The sequence below is a fragment of the Branchiostoma lanceolatum genome, chromosome 2 (assembly GCF_035083965.1).
Source record: "Branchiostoma lanceolatum isolate klBraLanc5 chromosome 2, klBraLanc5.hap2, whole genome shotgun sequence".
NCBI lineage: Eukaryota > Metazoa > Chordata > Leptocardii > Amphioxiformes > Branchiostomatidae > Branchiostoma > Branchiostoma lanceolatum.
In genome coordinates, this window is record NC_089723.1 from 24481014 (window position 1) to 24496915 (window position 15902).

The following is a 15902-nucleotide window of genomic DNA, read 5'->3' on the forward strand; positions in this document are numbered from 1 at the left end:
CTATGATAAAGAAGGACTGGTCCGATCCCGTCAGTCACAGCAAAGTTGACAACATGGCGGTTCCGTGTTGCAAATTTGTGCTCCGTGCAGTTGTCGTCCTCTCTGTCGTGCTTTCCCTCGTCCTGGGACAGAGTCTGGACGATGAGTACAAACATCTCTACGACAGGCACATGTTCGAGGAGGCCATAACGGCTGCGCCGCATTTCATCATGTTTTTCGCGCCATGGTGAGTGTTTGAATGTTGGGGTGGTGGGTCTCACCGTCTGGGGGGAGTGGCGCGCGGTTTGATTTTGTGGTATAAAACCTAATTGCAATCTTTCCAGGCCATTACGTTATCAAATTTAGCTTCTCTACAATGCGTTACTTGGAAGACTCTATTTCAGACTTATGGTTTAGCCGATGTTACGTAAATCACCGAGACACAAAGGCCGAGCTTTAGAACCAAGCAATCGGTAAGCGCCACGTAGCAAAACAGATCGATTAAATCAACCAAACTTCTGATCACTTCCGGCTTGACTAACGTTCACGGACAAATTATGGCAACTGAGTTCAAAGTGATTTCTATGGCCAAATTTGAGTAAAAGGAATTATTGGTGCTGCATCATTGGTGTCCCTAGAAATTGTAGCTACGTAAGAAAAAGCCACGTGTCGACATCGCCTTTTGTGTTTTTGTGTTGAGGATATTAATAAATCGATCATTCGCACAGCTTGGAAAACATGGAAAGGGAATGGCAACAGCGTGTTTGCCTTAAATGAATAAGTAAAAAATCTTTAACTTTATATTGGTTTTAAATGCCTTTGTCTTTTCAAGAATAAAATTGTCATAATGAGGTACGCCAAAAATCACCAGATAATGAGGTAAATAAAATGTTGTACTAGTAGGTTTTTGAGGACTTTAATGCTATATTTCCTGGATGCTTCATATTTCAATGGTCAAAGTTCTGTTTTATTAACAAATAGAATTAATTTCATTTCTTGTTCTATGGTCCACAAGATTATAGGATAAATGAAGTGCTGCTTCATGATTTGAATTAAACATAACTCCAGACCTTACTCCTAATGATCTTTATATTGACAGGTGTGGCCACTGTAAGAAGGTGATGCCTGTCTTTGATGAGCTGGCAGACAAGTACAACTTACAGATGTCTCCAAGGCCTCCCCTCTACCTGGCAAAAGTATGTCCATTACAGCCAAAGTTGTAAAAATGTAGAGAAGTTGATTTGACTTTAAATTCAATGACTCTGTCCTGGTTTCTTTCTCGAACTTCGAAGGGAACCATAATTGTATTCCTTCTATTACCCTGAGATTTCCTCTCTGTTTCCACAGTAAATAATTTCATGTGTATAATGCTTAGTATATTTTTGGCATATCTAGTATCCTGTTCAGAGAATCAGGTTTCATTTTACACCGGTTGCACATGTTTTTAAAACGGCTGATGAATAAGTAGAGCCAATGAATTGATAATCACATAAAAATGCATGCAGAGGAGAGCTAACAAAACATACAACCAGAAATAATGACTTTCACCTATTTTAAAGATTCTTCCCATATATGGACCCATTGCATTTAAACTTAAGCCGAGCCTTTAGGATTTTTATCCATACAACCTAAAGACAACCCAACTGCTGCCCACCCCTGTGTCAGGGAGTCCTGCAGAGGTATGATCAAATATTGGATACTACAAAACTTCATGATTATGTTATGAAGTACCTAGAATATGCTAAGCTCACTTTGTTTATTTTCAGGTGGACTGTACTTCAGAAATTGCCTTATGTGATGAGCAGGGAGCCACAGGATACCCAACGTGAGGCATTTTCTCTACATATTCAATTATATTGTGCTAAACCTTCATTAGAACAAATCCATAGAATGGATAATGTAAAATAGATTGTAAAAGATAATAAGGACAAGAAAGGAGATTGGATATTTGGAGTTTCTTTCAAGAAAGGAGATTCCTGAACGTTTAACTCATTTTAGGCAATTGTTCAAATACCATTAGTTCTAATGGACTAAGAAGGCTAGTTACATTGTCATTAAAGCTACACACCAGACTGATGTAGCTGTTATGGAATTTTACTAATCCTTTGTCTGTGTACATGAGAATCAACATTAAGAAAGTATCTTTTCCTCCAGCTTCAAGATGTACCGTCCTGACCAGGAAGTAGATCGATACAAGGGAGACAGGACAGCCAAGGCATTTGAGGATTACTTCACACGAATGACGTCAGAAGTTGCCAAGGTAATTTTTCAATCCCTCCAGGCTGTGAACAATGCTTGTCTCAGGTCTTGTTTTTCTCTATGTCAGATATCCACTCTCTCTGTCCATGGTGCTGAAATTTTAGTGTGTTGGCTCTGTCCCTGGTTTAATTTTTGAGATGATTGAGTCAACCTTCGTAAAACTAACGCTTGTCTTCTTGTTGTACATATCAGCCAGTGGCACCAGAACCAAAACATGGTCTGTACAATTTGGAAGCCTCCAACTTTCAGGACCATGTTGCAAAGGGTCTTCACTTTGTCAAGTTCTATGCTCCCTGGTGCGGACACTGCAAAAGGCTAGCACCAACATGGGAGGAGCTGGCTACAACATTTGAACATGAGGAGCGTCTCACAATTGCAAAGGTGTATACTTCTTATTTGACTCAGGATTTGCTTTTAAAAATTTCATGCACTACCTTGTGGCACATTATTTAAAATTCATGTTGTGTATATGTTTTATCTTCTTCTCATATTGATGAAGTAACACTATTTTTACAGGTTGACTGTACGCTGTCTAATTCAGTATGCCAGGACTATGATGTGAGGGGTTACCCAACTCTTGTGCTGTTCAGAGATGGAGATGTGGTAGGTTTTTTCTGTTGGTAGCCCAGATAATGAGGGTCGTTTTTATGTGTGACATCAGTTATAAATGCCCTGAAATTTTTAAGCCTAAAAATTCATGTTGTAAAGTCATTGTGTTCAGAAATTGAAGTGATGTCATTTTCCCCTGTTATTTGTATGGTTACCGAGCATTCAAAGTTAATGAATAATATTGTATGTTTTTAGCTGGAGAAATACAGTGGAGGACGAGGCCATGCTGAGCTGAAAACCTATGTGTCGTCCAAGTTGGAAGAGTCCAACAGGTTTTGGGAAAAGGAAGCACTGAAGCCAAAGGAGACAGTAAAGATACAGAAAAGTGGGGAGGGGCCTAAAGAGCCACAGGGAGAAATGCCAGCCGAACCAGAAGTAAGTGTACATGTATTCTTGCTTCTGCAATCTCCTTTAAGTTGATGCATACATTTCCTAAGTGACCAGGAAAGGCATTGTTTCGAAATGTTAAAAAACATTCCATATACCGTATGTAGAAGGATATTAAGTACCAGTAAAGCCATCTTTATACTTTTTACATTTTCATTTCTATGTCATACATCTTCTGATAAACAGCTTCTTTCTCATGAAAACAAGCTGCTTAAAGTTAACATGGTTGGAATACTTCCATAGTCTTGTTCAAGTTGCTGCTTAAATTTTTTGTCTATTTCTAGTTCCCTTTGGTGATGTGTCAATTGTTGTTTGTGTAGCATTACCAGTGTTTATGATACAAAAACACATCCTTGAATGGATTAATGAGTTTGTGATGTTCAACAAGTACTGGTTCCTGTTGCAAATGCCTTATGTCACAGCCTACAGTTATGTTGTTTCATCAGCTTACTTAGTAGTCAAGAACCACTCTTTCTTTTTCAGAGCAAAGTACAAGTCTTAGATTCTGACACATTCCAAACAGAGATCAGCAAGGGGATCACTTTTGTAAAGTTCTATGCACCATGGTGAGTGTGAAGTTTGTTCTCTTCCTCAACTCATTTTATCGTTTGCAAAGTATGGAAGTAAGCAAAAGTAAGATAGAAGTAAGGATAGATGAATGTGAAGCAGTGGATTCCTCTAACCCTGCAATGTTCACTCCCAGGTGTGGCCACTGCAAGCGGCTGGCCCCCACATGGGATGCCCTGTCACACAAGTTCCCTGACCAGCCTCACGTGAAGATCGCTAAGGTAGACTGTACCATAGCAGACAACAGGGAAGTCTGTCAGGACCAGAAGGTGAGCTATCAGTCATTCCTAGATAGCGTCATAATTACAATGTTAAAATATCTGGAACAGTTGCTTTAGGCCTCTAATTCTAGTTTAGAGAGCCAAATGTGTAAAAAACAATGACTTTGTGTAAATCAAGTCACCACACTTTTTGTCCCTCACCATAGATACGAGGGTACCCAACACTCATTCTATTTCGAGGCGGTTCCGACAAGACGGAACAGTACTCAGGGCCCAGAGACCTCACTGCACTACACTCATTTGTTCGGAGGGTCTTACGCGATGAGCTGTGAGAGAGGGCTGTCACACACACTTGTCTTTCCAGGTTTATATTTCTGGTTGGCTTACCAGGGTGAAAGGTGTCAAAGGTTTTTCTGCTCAACTGCTTGTAATGTGGTGGTCAGCAGTGAAGGTGATGGAGGTTATTCTCCAAGCAGTGGTTTCAGTCCGGAGACTAGTACTCAGGACTAGTAGTGGCCGCGATTTTTTTCGCCTGCCAGACCAGAAAAACCTGTGCATGCGGAAACTCCCATCGCACACTTACTTACACCTACTCTGTGGCAGAGGTGGAGGAAGACAGACAAAAAAAATGGCGACCACTACTAAGCCCTCACTGAAATCTCTGCTTGGAAAATAGATGGAAGTGACTTTCCCATAACATCAAATGTCGGGCTTAAACCTGTTCTATATCTGTATGTTTGTTATAGGTGACAGGCTATCCCACACTGATCCTCTTTAAGAATGGAGCAAGGCTAGCTGACTACAACGGTGCCAGGACTCTGGAGTCCCTACATTCCTACGTTGTTGAAAAGACACACGATGAGCTTTGATGCCAACTGGAGATAGGAATCATGTCAGCAGAAATGTTTTTTAAGCCTAACGTGGCTACATTTTTGCTTTAGTTTGGACCACTTTTTTTCCTCTTCTAGTGTCACTTGAAGTTTACCCTTTATTTAAAGTAACTCACTACAGTTTAGTTTTGCACTTATTGTACAATTGTTGAGGACAGCAAAGGAAAAGCTGGCTTGTTAATCATTGCCCAGCAGTTTTTACACATGGGAAGGAGAGTGTTTCTTCTATTGAATATCAAGTTTTCCGTAAGTCGATTGTCATTTGATTAAAGGTAAGTAACCATCAAATAACAAATGCATTATCCTTTGGCATGATTGTAAAATCACCTGCACAGTAGCAAGCCCTTATTTCATTTAGAACATGGATTTATTGAGCTTTTGTCGCAGATAAATTGAAATTATTCTTGGCCAGAAAAGGACACTCTTTTTTCCAATTTGTATCTGGAGCTGCCTGTGCATTTGATATCTTCCTACATGTATTTAGCTCTTTAATTTCTATGTAGGGCATATGATAATTCATTTACCTACTGCTGGAAAGCAGGCAGTCTGAATCATATATCACAAGATCTTCATGGAATGAGGCATACAGAGATTTTATTGTCAGTGAGATTGTGCAATAAGAGGTATACAGATATAAAAAATGTAGTTTAGAATGATATGACAAGAATTGATTATCAATTGATACCTATTGTATTAAATCATGTCGATCTCTATATTCTATTCTTGGAGCATATTATGTTATAGCTAGTACATAAAATGTTTGGTTTTGCCTCTTTTTGGATAATGCGATTTATCTCATCACTTTTCACCTTTAACTGCTGTGTTTCAGGGATACAGATGTAGCATTTTTCACATATAATGTGTCTAGATTGTAGTTATTACATTTTGCAAAATGGTAATGTGTCAACTGTCAATACCTTTTGTAACTTGATATGTGAAGACAATTATTAAAAAACAAAATGGAGATAACCATTTGGCTTTCCAGTTGTGTATTTCTTGATTACATGAATTTTTCTACAAATTTTTCTCTTCAACCTCGTTGAAAGTGCTTCTTAAAGACATATATTAAATTTAGAAAACAGCATCAACATACCCAAACTACTGAGTACAATGTAGAGGATTTTTATTGCATAAACAGACTACATGTACTATGTCATAAACAGGGACATTTGCATTATTGGTCACACTGGCATCATGGTGATGGTCATCAAAGGATTCCGAAGTTGATGAGAAATTTTCATTATGAAATATTCAACAAATATGGGAAGGTTACCAACTTGCATGTGGGCTCTTTTCATTGGTTGCCTAGATCAAAACGGATTAAATCTTAATGTAAATGGTGCTCCATAAACAGTGTATGTGTCTACTGAGTAGAACGAAGGAGGTTTTATATAAAACCTCCTTGGTAGAACAACACACTTCTGTCTAAATATGGACCACTGCAAGACATGCAAGATGGTATACATCCTTCTTGCTGTCATCTGTGTGGTGACAGTTGGGACACAGGAGTACAGGCACCTCCTCCCACGTCCATGGTACTACAGGCACGACTTTGAGGAAGCAATGCAGATGACTCCGCACTTTGTCATGTTTTTCACACCAGGGTGAGTACAATATGTACATGTAATGTTGGCTGCAAAATGTTCCTTTTGAGTGAAGTCTTTGCAGGTGTATGCATACATGCATAAAAAATGATTGGAATTTTGGTATCTTTGACAAGCTTAAGCTGGTACTTAATTTTGGCTAATCAAACCTTTCATAATCCTTTTCTGTGGATACAGGATGACAATAAACTTCCTTTATCAATTGGTACTTTAATCTCAACTGCACACAGCATAGCTTGCCCAGTACATACACGTCAACACCTTGTGAGACATAAAGGAAATTAGTGCAGTAATATCAATACATTCTTCCAGTTACTAGCAAAAGTTCTTTTACAGGTGTGAACAGTGTACAGCCATGATGCCAAACTTTGACGAGGTTGCAGACAAGTACAACACAATGAAAACACCTCAAGTTATCCTGGCTAAGGTATGTGTATGAACGATACAAATGCAGCATATGATAAACATTTGAACTTGAAGTTACAAAGATGTATCTTAATAACTTTTAACTTAGAAAGTCAATGGAGAAATTTAAAAGATTGTCTTGCTGTATAGCTTTTTTTTGGTTTATTAGAATTTTAGAATTATATGCTGCTTGTAACTTACAGGACATGAAATCTATATGGTAGCACTTGATACTTGTTATGTGCTTGTTAATAGCTGAAAACATAATATTGCTCAAAATGACTAATACATGTCTTTTTTTAGGTGGACTGTAGTGCAGAAATAGCCATTTGTGAGAAGCAGGGAATCCGTGTATTCCCAACGTATGTTACCAAGTTTTTAAAATATATATCACGAAATTAGCATGTTAAAAGATCAATTGTATTGTGAAAATTGTTAATGTTAGAATGAATGCTCAAGTCAGGGAATCCGTGTATTCCCAACGTATGTTACCAAGTTTTTAAAATATATATCACGAAATTAGCATGTTAAAAGATCAATTGTATTGTGAAAATTGTTAATGTTAGAATGAATGCTCAACAAGAGGTTGATTTGACTGTGCTTAATGATATTACTTAAGGATAGTACTCGGTAATTATTATATAGTAGACCTTTGTCACCAGATTTCTAGTGTGTATGTTGTTATTAAAGCAACTGATATTTTGTTCTCTGCAACAGTTTCAAAATGTACCGCCATGGAGCAGACACCCATCGGTACAATGGAGAGAGGACTGTAGAAGCATTTAAGAGCTACATCTCAGGCATGGTGCCTCCTGTGGTAATCCACTACTTGTATCTATTTATTTACTAATCTATAAGTCATTCATTTTGATAAACATTGCACTTCAACTGCAATGTCTATACTGCAACAGGAATTTGATGTGTTCTGAGAAATTGAGTATACCCTGGTATTTGCAGGAGATTGATACATTGTATATTTGTTAAGAAGAAAACTACCCCTGAAGTTGAAAGAACTGTGTACACACTTACATCATCAAACTTCACCCGGCACATCCAAGGGGGCCTGCACTTTGTCAAGTTCTTTGCACCATGGTGTGGACACTGCAAGAAAATTGCACCAGCATGGGTTAAGCTGGCTCACACATTTAGACATGAAAAACATCTAACCATTGCAGAGGTTAATGTTACATTATATACTTTTATGATGTTGAATATTTCATGTTGACAAAGTATTCTTATTTTACTAGTCTGCTGCAGTTTTCAATTTGTTTTAACATGATTACAGATAGTCAATCTCACCTGCAAATTCTCTTCACAAAACAAAGAAGTTTCTAAGTAAAAAACGAGAGTGTGTCAGTATATCATGGATGTGTTGTACTGTTTATTACTATCACATTTTATTTTGAAGTTAGAGTTAATGTTGATTACATAAAAAGTGATCATGTATTGTGTATTTCCCATAGGTCGACTGTGTGGAGTACAATGTGCTTTGCAAGAAATATGATGTGGACAAATTCCCAACTCTTACACTTTTCAGGGATGGAAAGGAAGTAAGTCTGTATGTTATGTGAGTGCATGTTATTCTCCACAAGTGCATAGAATATGGGTAATTAAAAAAATTTTCTGATTCTTTCCCTGAAAAAAAAGAGCTCAGGAAAAGAAAACTCATGTTGATATTGACTTATTTATAGTTGTACTGGGTATTGTTTTTAATTCATACCAGTCCATTTCCATTTATGTGGCAGTAGTGCCAAATATTATTTGGAATAATTTGTCAGGTGGACAAGCACCTAGGGGAACAAAGCCATGCAGACTTGGAAAGTTATCTATCTGAGAAATTGGAAGAAACCATCAGCTATTGGGAGATGACTGGAAACCCATCAGAGGGAAAACCTAAATTAGAGGTACACAATTTAACTTTCGAGACTAAACAAATTGATAATTCAGTGTTGCTAGTAACGTTAGTTAATGCATGGTGGGACAGACACAAATCACACTTCACTTGAATTAAGCCATTCATTGTATCAAACTTTCAAAAGGTAGGAATTTTCAATAGTGAACAACTAATGTACATGTACATGGAGCATCAAAACTGACAGATGCAGCATTGATATGATGTATAACATGTGAACATTTCCCAGTTATCCACACGTTTGTACTGTGTTCCTCTCTCAGACTAAAGTGGTGACCCTTACCAAAGACAATTTCCACTCTGTGATCAGGAAGGGGATGACTTTTGTTCAGTTCTATGCTCCATGGTAAGTGAAATTTTGAGTGAGTTGTATGACTTCAGTCTGCATGGTTGTCAGGCATGCTACACTGACAGGCAGCCTTGAAATTGGTATTTTGTCAGACAGTACGGATAGATTGGAATGTTTGTAGATGAAGCAATCTGAGGTTGACAACACATTACTGCACAAACTCAATTTCAGTAACTTTTGTATCTGTATAGCTGATATAAGCACCCTTTGGGGTAACACACCACTCTTAGTTGCTCGTGTTTGAAGACGTCAATAAGGAACATGATCCACAAAGACATTCATTATCCTGTTGAATCACCAAATGATGTATCAAATACATACACCATATTGTGAAATAACTACTTGTGTGTTTCATAGCTACGATGATGGTTGGCAGATTTCTTGTTTTACAATCATGATGTTACCATTCATGTCATGAAACATTGCATCCAGGTGTGACCACTGTAAGACATTGCTTCCTGCATGGGATGCTTTGTCCTTCAAGTTTCCAAAGCGTCCTCATGTTCAGATTGCCAAAATAGACTGTACAGCACAGGGGAACAACAACATTTGTCAGGACCAGAAGGTTGGCAGTGATTTAATTCCCAAAATCACATTGTGATGATTTTTTAGTCAACTTCAATTAAAATGTTAGTGATCCATACTGTTCGACTTATTATAGTAAATACTATTATAGAGATGTTTATTGCTTTGTGTAGCTATTCAACAAGCTGTTCAACAAAATGAGAATTCCCCATCTTGCTTGTTCTCCAGATAACAGACTACCCCACACTCATCCTGTTTAAGAATGGGAGGCACATAGGGGAGTTTGGTGGCGACGAGAATTTTGAGTGGACTGTGGACTCCATGCACAACTTTGTAGCAACAAGTCTACATGTTCATGATGACCTGTAATGCATAGAGTAGTAATCAATGATGACATCATTAGGTCATCTCCTGTTGTCATTATCTTGAATTTTTTGTGTTTCGGCGCATGCGCGCCGAAACGCATTCTCCTGGCTTTTACCTTCAAGCAAGGAGGCTTCAAGCAAGGACCAGGGACCAGGGAAGCTTGGTTCAACACTGTGTCGCAGATTTGCATGTGACACAGGACGGCGCAGATTTGCATGTGACACAGGACGGCGACCGCATGTAACTGCTACAACTGTTCGGAAATATCATTGCATTGTGGTTTCGGACTTTGATATCCTGAAAAATGACCATATTACATCTATTCCACAAGATTGCAGAAGAAAAAAAATGATTTCGTCAAGAAAACGACCAAAAATCGGCATAAATGATACCATATAGTAAGGTTATAGCATTACGTCCAGTGTGATTAGTTACATACCGCAGCTTGGCCGATCTGGCAACGCGAAGCGCTTCGGACCCAGAAGATCCGGGTTCGTCTCCGTGCATGGATTTCTTTTTCTTTTTAGATATTGAATATCAAAAATATATATTGATATTATATTAATCTATCAATATCATATTTATGAATATCATTTTTTTTCATTAATAAATAAAGAAATATTTTATATTTGTTATTTTTAAATATTCATTTAATATATACAAGGCCTTTGTCTTATGAACAGGACTTCATAGATTCCAAACCCGGCATTCGAATTTTTCTGTTCATTGTAATGGAAAATACCGTGCAGCGGCTCCTATGCGCGGTAAGATGATTCTTGCAAAACACTCGCCACTAAACTTCTATCCCCGATGTAAACAGAGGCTCTTGATGTTGTTTGCAAAACAGCGATTCTTTGTTACAGTAGCAAATGCTCCATTGTTCAGTATCGACTTCATTCAGACAACACGGACGTGGAAAGTGGCGCCCCTCGGCACAAAACTATGGGAATTTTCATGAATTTTAGCAAAATTACCCAGGAAAATAAGGAAGAAATGTTGTAAATGCGGAAACCAGAATAATATGGATGAGGTAGCTGTTGATTTGTTTGACATTTGGTAGTCATTTTAGATAGAACCTTAGCTGTTATGAACTTCTATTTCACTTAATTACCATAGTGCTGATGATTCAATGGTGCTTTTTCAAATTTTATGTTTTATTGCGTGCCATGTACATAATTACATTGATAGCTTTTATCATGAGCCTATTATACATTTTACAAATAAGTACAAGTTGTAGGCCAAGACCAGCTTTTTCAAAAGCACTTAAGTTAAGTGACGTAACTTCAAAATTGCTTTCCCCAATCTGCCTTTCTCTATTAAAACAGTACTCATTTCCCAAAATGACAATTTTTCTTATAGACTGAACAGCCCTTGAGTGACTTCCTCTGGCAGATTTTACTTCAAGTAAAGGGAAAAGACAATTCACACTTATAAACGTAGCCGAAACGCCAGCTTTTTTTAAAAGCTCTTGTTTAATTTCTTTTATATCATCAGGACAAAGAATATTAGGAAAACAGCATGTCAAGTTGGATAATACATGTAGAAATTAATAAAGCCTCAAGAATGTCACACAGTACACCATGAACATTACAGCAACAGATAGTCAATTATCTGACTCTGATGCTATCTAGATACAACCCAGTCTGCATGATATCACAACTTGTCTTAGGAATAGCACACCAGCTCATCTTTGGCACAGACCTTAAGGTCACAGTAACAATCAAAGTATGATATGCCACTTACACAATCATTTGTAGGCTGTAGTATGTAGACAGTAATTACTATATAATAAGTATTTAACACATTTGTCCCTTTAACCAAAAAACTTGAGAATGACTCCATAGTGATCAACCCTATTTGCACAGCACAAAATAGACACATGGCTATATAAGGCAAGGACCGGAGGCAGTTGTTGGTAAAAGTTGCAACTTTTCATTCATCACCTGTTCTTTTAAGTCCATTGTTCCCTGTACCAACATTTACTATCTACAACTGATCATTGCATACTTTAATCAGCCACTTACTTGGAGCTTGGACAGACATATGAGGAGCACATCTAGTAAAGGCAGTTCTGTAAAGGATCAGATTCTGTCCTTAGTAATAATTTTTCTTTGGTGTTTTAAAAATCAAATGTAGAATTGAAAAATACTAACAGTTGCATCAATCTATAGAACTTAAAACTGAAATAGACAGAAAAAAGTGAAACAGTGGGCCCTGTTTCTCAAGATATTAAACCCATACATATATACCAATTTTTGAAGATGGTATTACCAGTAGCTTTATCACAACCATATAAATCAGGAAACAGGTAACTTTTGGAAGAAAAGAAACACATTCAAAGGCCTTTGAAAACAGTGTACACAGTATTGCTATTCATATAGCTATTCTGGGATATTGGTCTGAATTAAAAGATATTCTACTACATTTGTAGTAGAGTAACAGCAATTCCGTTTTAGATGTTTAGAGAAGGGAAAGCAGCACAGAAACTATCTTTCAAGACATTTGCAACAAGCAACAGGTCAACAACATTTAATACATTGGAGAAAATCCTTGCCCCCTTCTCAGATTCTAAAATACTAGAGCCTTAAAGAGGTAGAAAAACAAGAGCACTTTGAGATTAAAATACACATCAAACTGCAAGACACCATTGCACACCAACACAATGCCAATGGAAAAGTTTCTAATTAAGGCTTCAAACTATCAAGTCTGTTGTCAACAGTGATTTTGCAAGGAGAGATCAACAACTTCCCCTTGCTCTTTCTCCTTGAGACATTTCAGCATGGTTAAGATGATTTCCCTTAATGTTGATCCAAGCACTTGTGCAGAGAAAGGCTTGTCGAGAGGTGGCACATGTATGAAGGCTGCATTCCCTGAACCGCAGTGTAAGGAAGTGTAGTAGGAAAAGTCACACAGGTACCTGGGAGAGACAACCATGCATCAGTAACTTCACACAAGAAAAATCTTATTCATGCCTTTTTGATAAATACAATATTTCCTGCTTTGAAAATATTCTCACCATATTGACCAGCATTCATGCTCTATCTCAGTCTTGTATATGACTCTCACTTAACCATAGGCTATCCAGACTAATATTAAAATACTCTTAACCTGGTTTCAGAGGAAGAATGGCATCCGACATAAGTACTAAGTCAAGGGGACAGGCTTTTAGCGAATGCCCACAAACGCCCACTCTGGCGAAGTCCGCGCTGCACGAATCTATCTTTTTTTGCTCGGAATATGTTCAGGTTGTACTCCCATTAATTAATCCTGAGTTTCAAGTCAATCCATCGATCCGAAGTTAAATAAAGCGAACTTGAAGATTCTTACCTGGCTTTTTAGCGAATGCCCAGCAAAAAATGGCTTTTTAGCGAATGCCCACTATATCAGCCAAAATATCGGCCATCGTGACACGGGCGCTAAATCTAACACCATAAACATGTTCAACAAGTTGTCCCCTGAATGTGTACTCAGTTTCCGTGCTGTACACGCCTGTAAAGTCACTTTATTTTACGAAATACACGGCGCGGCCCGCGGCACGTATCCGGGGTAGAGGCCGCTGGTAACCTGTCCCAAATATGCAAATGAGCCGCCATATTGGATTTTTACGTCCGGGGCCGTGGATTCCCGCGCCGTGTATTTCGTAAAATAAAGTGACTTTACAGGCGTGTACAGCACGGAAACTGAGTACACATTCAGGGGACAACTTGTTGAACATGTTTATGGTGTTAAATTTAGCGCCCGTGTCACGATGGCCGATATTTTGGCATATATATTGGGCATTCGCTAAAAAGCCTTTTTTGCTGGGCATTCGCTAAAAAGCCAGGTAAGAATCTTCAAGTTCGCTTTATTTAACTTCGGATCGATGGATTGACTTGAAACTCAGGATCAATTAATGGGAGCACAACCTGAACATATTCCAAGCAAAAAAAATTAGATTCGTGCAGCGCGGACTTCGCCAGAGTGGGCGTTTGTGGGCATTCGCTAAAAAGCCGATGCGCTAAGTCAAGACAACCTGGTATCTAAACCTGTCATAGCTGGCCAAGACTTGCTAGCTATGATAGGTTTGGATACCAGGCTAGAGTGTCTCATTCAATGTTTTAAGTCAAAAGATATCAAGCCACTGTATTTGTGTTTGACTACCTACCTGCCAGCATCATAAGAGGCCACCACAGGGGTCCCCTCTGTGTCTGTCTGGTTCACTCTGGTACAGATGTCCTCCATGTCCAGGAGGGACACTAGGGTATCATCTCCATCATCCACACAGCTCTTAGAGTCTGGACACTTACATTGGACATCCAGTCTCTCGTAACCTGAGTTGTGGGCTACCTGCTCCAGGGTGATGTTCCTGGCAAGACCAGAGACACCAACGTGCACCATCAGCTGTGTGGCACGGAAATAAGATAATTTTAGAGACTGTACCAACATAAAGACAAACAAGAATGGCAATGTTATCATTGACATTTAACAAAAATTGTCTTCTTCAAACTCAAAGAAACACTTCACTTGCAATTGTCTGATATCACCTTTACAACCAGACTTATAAACTCACACTGTACTATGTATCCTTTAAGAAAGTTGTGCTATTTCCTTCTTATCACACATAACACCATGATAATTATAGTGAGTTAAAAGGGAACTTCTCGTGCCACACCTTAGGTTTGTACTTCTTCCATATTGTTGGTACTGTTTGTTTCACTGCTTTATACTCTACTGGCAGCTCTTCAACTCTGAGGTCAACATCCTCTCCCAGACCCATCTTTGCCATTTCCTGCAAAAAAAAAATTCACGAGGTGGGTTTTTGATATCACCTAGATTTTACAACCATTCTTGTATGATAACTGTTTCTCAGTAGAAATTAGAACATGACAGAATACTTGACTTCAACATAGGGTTATTCATCAACTCTACTCAACAAAAACTTGCAGCTTTTTTCCTTATACATAGCGTTCAATCCAAAGTGAACTGGCTGTTTCTCAATTAGAAATTCACCCTTTGGCTCGGAATACCATAAACTTTCACAGGAACAACAACCAAATAGTTGGTGTTGGATATAAAAACTTTCAGGCATTGCAGTAGTACTTTCTAACAAAGAGACTCAAGTTTTATAGGCTCTCTCTCTCTTTATAGGCTACAGCTTGGTAATATGGTTTCAGCAACAGGTGGTTGCCAGGTGGGGTTTGTCATAGATATGTTTCCATAAATGCTACTTTCTAAATCAAATGGACATTAGAGCAGTCGGCAGAAATGCAATTTGTCTGTTGCGAAAATATCAAACTGACCTTACCTGAACGGACACCCAGCTGGCATTAACCTCATGATCTCCAAAAGGTCCAAAACCTGAAGGAAGAGTGTCAACACTAAGGATCTAACATATCATAAAGTTGTATAAGACTACTGACAAGGGTGATTTTGGACATTTTAAGGTTTATACAGTACACGTTTAGCTCATCCTAGAACTGTAGTGAAACAACCTCGCTCACACTATGGGCAATACCTGAAACGTTACAAAAAGTTATAAATGAGCCAGGAACAAAGTTGCCATCACCCAGTGAGATGAGGAAGTATAAAAGGAAATATTTCTATTTCCAAGGAGAACAGCATATTTACCTGTTACAAAGACTATGGGCAGCATTCTACCGTTGGCAGAAGGGCACGGATAAAACCGATTGTTGTTGAGCTTGCAGCAGCAGCTGTTTTTCACTTGTAAATTTTGATGTTGTGTTGCCAACTCTCATGAGCTCTCAGCTGACTTCGGAACCCGGAAGTGTATTCTCACAACTCTCGTAATGCCTCGCGCGTAAATCTCGCGTGAACTTGCTGTTCTGTCTG

The 15902-nt window shown here is 38.5% G+C and overlaps 3 protein-coding genes across 6 annotated transcripts; 2 read left to right on the plus strand and 1 right to left on the minus strand.

Annotated features, from left to right (window-relative positions):
* Positions 1-21: 21 nt before the first annotated feature.
* Positions 22-5884, plus strand: LOC136428124 (thioredoxin domain-containing protein 5-like). 2 transcript variants are annotated; one of them, XM_066417423.1, is made up of 11 exons: positions 22-226; positions 1079-1175; positions 1746-1804; positions 2134-2239; positions 2431-2619; positions 2755-2841; positions 3043-3222; positions 3718-3800; positions 3938-4070; positions 4229-4386; positions 4769-4882. In XM_066417423.1, the coding sequence occupies exons 1-10, from the start codon at positions 54-56 to the stop codon at positions 4352-4354; spliced, it is 1233 nt and encodes a 410-aa protein (XP_066273520.1). In that variant the 5' UTR covers positions 22-53; the 3' UTR covers positions 4355-4386; positions 4769-4882. The 2 variants fall into 2 exon arrangements, with proteins under 2 accessions (XP_066273520.1, XP_066273521.1); XM_066417424.1 differs by lacking the exon at positions 4229-4386 and having other exon boundaries at positions 4769-5884.
* A 101-nt stretch (positions 5885-5985) lies between these two features.
* On the plus strand, positions 5986-10114 carry LOC136428125 (thioredoxin domain-containing protein 5-like). Of its 3 annotated transcripts, XM_066417425.1 has the most exons (10): positions 5986-6516; positions 6853-6943; positions 7225-7283; positions 7639-7738; positions 7910-8098; positions 8385-8471; positions 8700-8825; positions 9097-9179; positions 9615-9747; positions 9936-10114. In XM_066417425.1, exons 1-10 carry the CDS (start codon positions 6344-6346, stop codon positions 10074-10076), a joined length of 1182 nt encoding a protein of 393 aa, XP_066273522.1. In that variant the 5' UTR covers positions 5986-6343; the 3' UTR covers positions 10077-10114. The 3 variants fall into 3 exon arrangements, with proteins under 3 accessions (XP_066273522.1, XP_066273523.1, XP_066273524.1); XM_066417426.1 differs by lacking the exon at positions 8700-8825; XM_066417427.1 differs by lacking the exon at positions 7910-8098.
* A 1629-nt stretch (positions 10115-11743) lies between these two features.
* LOC136428128 (pyroglutamyl-peptidase 1-like) lies at positions 11744-15843 on the minus strand. Its single transcript, XM_066417431.1, has 5 exons — positions 15681-15843; positions 15358-15410; positions 14725-14841; positions 14218-14453; positions 11744-12990 (listed from the first exon to the last, which is right to left on the minus strand). The coding sequence occupies exons 1-5, from the start codon at positions 15703-15705 to the stop codon at positions 12786-12788; spliced, it is 636 nt and encodes a 211-aa protein (XP_066273528.1). The 5' UTR covers positions 15706-15843; the 3' UTR covers positions 11744-12785.
* Positions 15844-15902: the final 59 nt, after the last annotated feature.